The 4304-nt window shown below is 36.9% G+C and overlaps 1 protein-coding gene across 4 annotated transcripts; it reads left to right on the forward strand.

Moving 5' to 3' along the window:
* Positions 1-2625: 2625 nt before the first annotated feature.
* Positions 2626-3958, forward strand: LOC122656138 (U-box domain-containing protein 52-like). Of its 4 annotated transcripts, none has more exons than XR_006332049.1 (5): positions 2626-2948; positions 3134-3252; positions 3344-3462; positions 3594-3881; positions 3934-3948. XR_006332049.1 is itself a non-coding variant. In XM_043850588.1 (5 exons), the coding sequence occupies exons 1-4, from the start codon at positions 2687-2689 to the stop codon at positions 3817-3819; spliced, it is 726 nt and encodes a 241-aa protein (XP_043706523.1). In that variant the 5' UTR covers positions 2626-2686; the 3' UTR covers positions 3820-3826; positions 3934-3958. The 4 variants fall into 4 exon arrangements, 3 of the variants coding, with proteins under 3 accessions (XP_043706523.1, XP_043706522.1, XP_043706524.1); XM_043850588.1 differs by having other exon boundaries at positions 3594-3826; positions 3934-3958; XM_043850589.1 differs by lacking the exon at positions 3934-3948 and having other exon boundaries at positions 2662-2707; positions 2753-2948; positions 3594-3905.
* The last annotated feature ends 346 nt before the right edge of the window (positions 3959-4304 follow it).

The following is a 4304-nucleotide window of genomic DNA, read 5'->3' on the forward strand; positions in this document are numbered from 1 at the left end:
TGGCAACAACAATTGGTACCCAGCCAAAACTTACAAAAATTCAACTCATTTCTCCTTGTTTAAGGGGGAACTCAGCAAAAGCTCAATTTTTTTCCTTTTGGAATATATTCTCTTCATTGACCTAATTTGAACCGTCAAGAGTGAATGCTTCTCCCAAGTTCCATTCAATTACCTCACTTTTTCTTTTCCATTTTTTTTGGGTGGTTTAGGGTACAATCAATCAATTCTCGCTCTCTATTTCTCTCACTTCAAATCACGTAACTCGACTAAAACTTATCTCAACTAAATGGAGTCAGCTACATAAATCCTTTTTCTCCAATCAATTCTATTCATGAAATTTGATACATGATATCCTATCCATCCAACATCAACAATTCCCAAATCATACTTTTACAAGTCATATATTTAAGTGGATTGAATGGGGTGAGAGATTCATTGGATGGGTAGTCTGGAAGACCTTTTTCCTAATAGGCAAACAACAAGAACATGGACCATGTTAAGCATCTTTATTTGAGAAAAAAAGAAGAAAAACAGAACAAAACCCTTGACTCTTAGGCAAACACCAAATGGAAAAAGATAATGGGATATTGGTTCCTAGTCATTGACATGGATCTCTTTGGTTTTCCACCACTAATGCGTTTTCTTACAAAGATCATACGCAATTCGATTCCTCTACTTTCGTCTGTCCCTACTGCCGTGTGTGCCCCACACATAAACAAGGTGGAATGTATCGCTTTACCCCTGCCCGAGCGTCTTGTCTGAGCAGGGATAAGACGGTACTTTCTGCAGCATTTATGTATGGGAGCGGACGACAGTACTGGACAGGTGGAAGTAGACGAGTGGAATCCGATCATAAGAGGCTTGCAATACCATATAACAAAGATCATAGGAGACTTGCAATACTATATAAAACTCTCAAATCCTGATATGCAGGAATCACAAGAGAAAGTACTCAGAATTTTGCTTCAGTGGTGGTTGTAAATTCCTACAAACCACCAGTAGAATTAGGACAGATCTGTACTAGAAAATAAAGATGGGTTAAATAGTTTGGCTTGTCACACGGCTTTACAATCCATTAGCTTTTGCCGACCAAAATCCAAATCCTACCAAAGAATTATATAAATTTGACTAAGTAATAATAAAATTGGGTTCAATACTTAGCTCTTGCCTTCTTGTTTACTCAACTCAACTCAGCCTTATACAACTAAATGAGATTTATTATATAGTTATATTAGATTAAGTTGTTAGTTCAATACTTAGCTCTTACCTTCTTGTTTACTCAACTCAACTAAGCTTTATACAATTAAATGAGATTTATTATATAGGTTTTTTTTTTTGTTGTTAAGTTTATTCCCTTCAATAATCTCTATTCAAAGTCATACTTGTTACTAGTATATTGCCATGCATATCTTTTCTCACCACTTCTCCTAGAATCATTTTAAACTTATCCTTACATCTCCGTTGATCCGAATCAAATCACTCCTTCATAGTCAATACTGAATTACTCAAACGGCTCCATTGCACATGTCTATGTTGCTTCAAACGAATTTTTCATAACTTAAATTTACATCCAATTTGTTCACTCATTGTTGTATCTTTTATGTTCTTATCACATATCAATCTCAACATCCTCATTTCAGTTACACTAAGTTTGTTTATATTTTGTTTCTTTAACGTCTAACATTTAACTTCATAAATATTATTGATCATATAATTTTCTTATAAAAATTTTCTTTGATTTTTAAAGGAATACCTCAAACACACAACAATCCATACATACCCCTCCATTTTATCCACCCTATTTTAATTCATTGTGCAACATCATTCTCCATTTCTTCTTCTTTATTTAAGATTGAATTAATATATCTAATTCACTTATCTGTAAAACTTAAATTTGGGAGAGGAATAGACACACTGCCCGTATGCGGTAAATTAGCGTGAGATACCAATGGAGCTGCGGAGTGTGATTTCATACAGGAACGGCAAGGGGGTCATTTCAAAAGGGAGAAGAGAGAGAGAGAGACAGTTTTCCCAGCTTATAAATAGCTCAGTAAATATTATTGAGATCAAGACCTACCATAGATTATTCAACAAAATTAACAAACAGGTTAAATTTAGGTAGAGTACAAGTTACAACCCAACCCAGATGTGACCCACTAGTCTTGCTTTAGTAAATTGAGTGCTCTGTTTCTCCACTATACCTAGCTTACAGATGTGGTGGAAGTGGAAAGCAACAGACTTGGTTTATGTATTTGTATGTTTTTAAAGCTTGTGATTCCAATAGTTGGAATGCGAACCATGGCTTCCTTCTAGATGAGTTAATGTAAGTTTATGACTTATAAAGCGGTTCATGGAGAGTAGACCACAACACCACAAGTGGTCCAGACTAGCTTTGGTAGAGTTCATCTCATACTCATCCACTGGCCTGCAAATCTTGACAAAAACAAATCTCTTTCTCTTCTCTTTTTGTGGGTTTACTTTCACAGCACTTTTAGAAAGACTTGGACCCTCATGACATGACAAAGCCATTAAAAAAAGCATAAACTATAAGCCCCCCTCCTCTTTTCTCTCTCTCTCTCTCTCTCTCTCTCTCACACACACACACACATTCAACTGTGATTGAAACAAGTTCTTGGTGTTCTTGATGAACCCACTTGGGGTAGAGAAAGAGTTGAGGAGATAAGAGATGGAAGAAGAAAATTCAGGGTCTCCTGAAGATCAAGCATATGATAGAGGAAGCAAGATGACAACAGAAATCGTAGAGATAGAAGATAACAGTAATAGTACTACAAGCAGCAGAGATGGAGGAGAGACTAAAGATATATATGTTGCTGTTGGCAAAGAAGACTTGGAAGTTTTGAAATGGGCACTTGATCATTCTGCAGGACCTGGAAGTCGTGTGTTCCTTGTTCATGTTTTCCCTCCCATTCATTATATCACCACACCTGGTAAGCTGCAATTTTAGTCTCTCTCTGCTGTAAATTCATCTGCTAAAGCCTACAATTGATGCAAATTTTAGCTAGATAGATTGGTGGCTTGTGTGTTTCCGCAACTAGATCTGAAGCTTCTCTTTGAACTATTAAAGATTTCTAATGAACATTGCTGGTTATGGATTTGTGGTGTTTTGTGTTAGTTGGGAGGCTATCAACAAGCAAACTCAGTCGAGAACAACTAAGGCCTTATATCCAGGAAGAGAATGCCCGGAGACGAAATTTCTTGCAGAAATATATTAACCTGTGCAGCCAAGTAAAGGTGCCTAGTTGTTCTACAAATCCATCATTCACTCCATCCATGTAATTAACAGTGTTTCTGAGCTTTTCTCAGTATTAATTTTGTCACACAGGTAGCTGTAGATACAATACTTATTGAGAGCGATTTCGCCGCCAAGGCAATCCTGGAACTTATTCCTGTTCTCAATATTACCTCTCTTGTTATGGGAACAAAACGGCCACCCTCCTCAAGGTAACCATGCCATAATCTTTGCATTGTTATCAGAAAAATCTAGCTTGGGTTTCAGCAAAGCTTCCTGGGTTTCTGTGTCCTCACATGAGCTATTTTCTTCCTTGTTGCTTCCATTTTGCACCATTTTGCAGACGGTTGAGGAGGGGACTGGGGAAAGGAGAATTTGTTCACAAGAATGCTCCAAACTTCTGCGAGGTTGTCATCGTTTGGGATGGCAGAAAGATTGTAGATAGGCAACAGATAATCGGAGTAAAACCTTCTTCCTCACCAGCATCAAGTAGTCGGAGACCAGAAATAGCAAAAAATACAGAACGGAACTTCTTTGAATGCGTGTGTTTTTCAAGGAAATCCAATTGAGTTCTATGTTACCTGGATTTACTTCAGTGTGTGCTTCCAGGGAAATTCAATTGGGTTTCAAAGTTTCTTGTTACCTTCATTTACTGTAAACACATTCGAGAAGTGCAAAGCTAGCTCTCTCTCTCTCTCTCTTTCTCTCTCAGACATATGGTTAGTGGAATATGTATTGCAAACCAAAGATAAAAGATTGAAGAGTTGAAACCAGTTCTTGGTGTTCTTGAATAAAAGTTGATTAATTGCTGGTTGTTAGGTGCTGAATTATCCAACCCAGTCATGGAGCACAACTTGCAGACAAAAAAGACTTAGCAAGCATAGATAAAATGCAGGAAGCCCTTTGTCAATGTTCTCTCAATAAAATGTCTACATCTGTGATTCGTTTATTTATATATATTTTCAATCAATCATTCATATTAATACACCGACTCTGGAACTCAGAATAAGTTGAGATCAATGTAGCTAGTCATCATCTTAATTGATTAATTTAC

The sequence above is a fragment of the Telopea speciosissima genome, chromosome 3 (assembly GCF_018873765.1).
Source record: "Telopea speciosissima isolate NSW1024214 ecotype Mountain lineage chromosome 3, Tspe_v1, whole genome shotgun sequence".
Taxonomy (NCBI): Eukaryota; Viridiplantae; Streptophyta; class Magnoliopsida; order Proteales; family Proteaceae; genus Telopea; species Telopea speciosissima.

Bases quoted from the DNA above. Each gene is read 5' to 3' on its own strand.
- LOC122656138 (XM_043850588.1), top strand. From the start codon at position 2,687: ATGGAAGAAGAAAATTCAGGGTCTCCTGAAGATCAAGCATATGATAGA. The intron at 3,253-3,343 runs GTGCCTAGTTGT...TTTGTCACACAG, and splicing joins ACCTGTGCAGCCAAGTAAAG to GTAGCTGTAGATACAATACT. The intron at 3,463-3,593 runs GTAACCATGCCA...ACCATTTTGCAG, and splicing joins AAACGGCCACCCTCCTCAAG to ACGGTTGAGGAGGGGACTGG.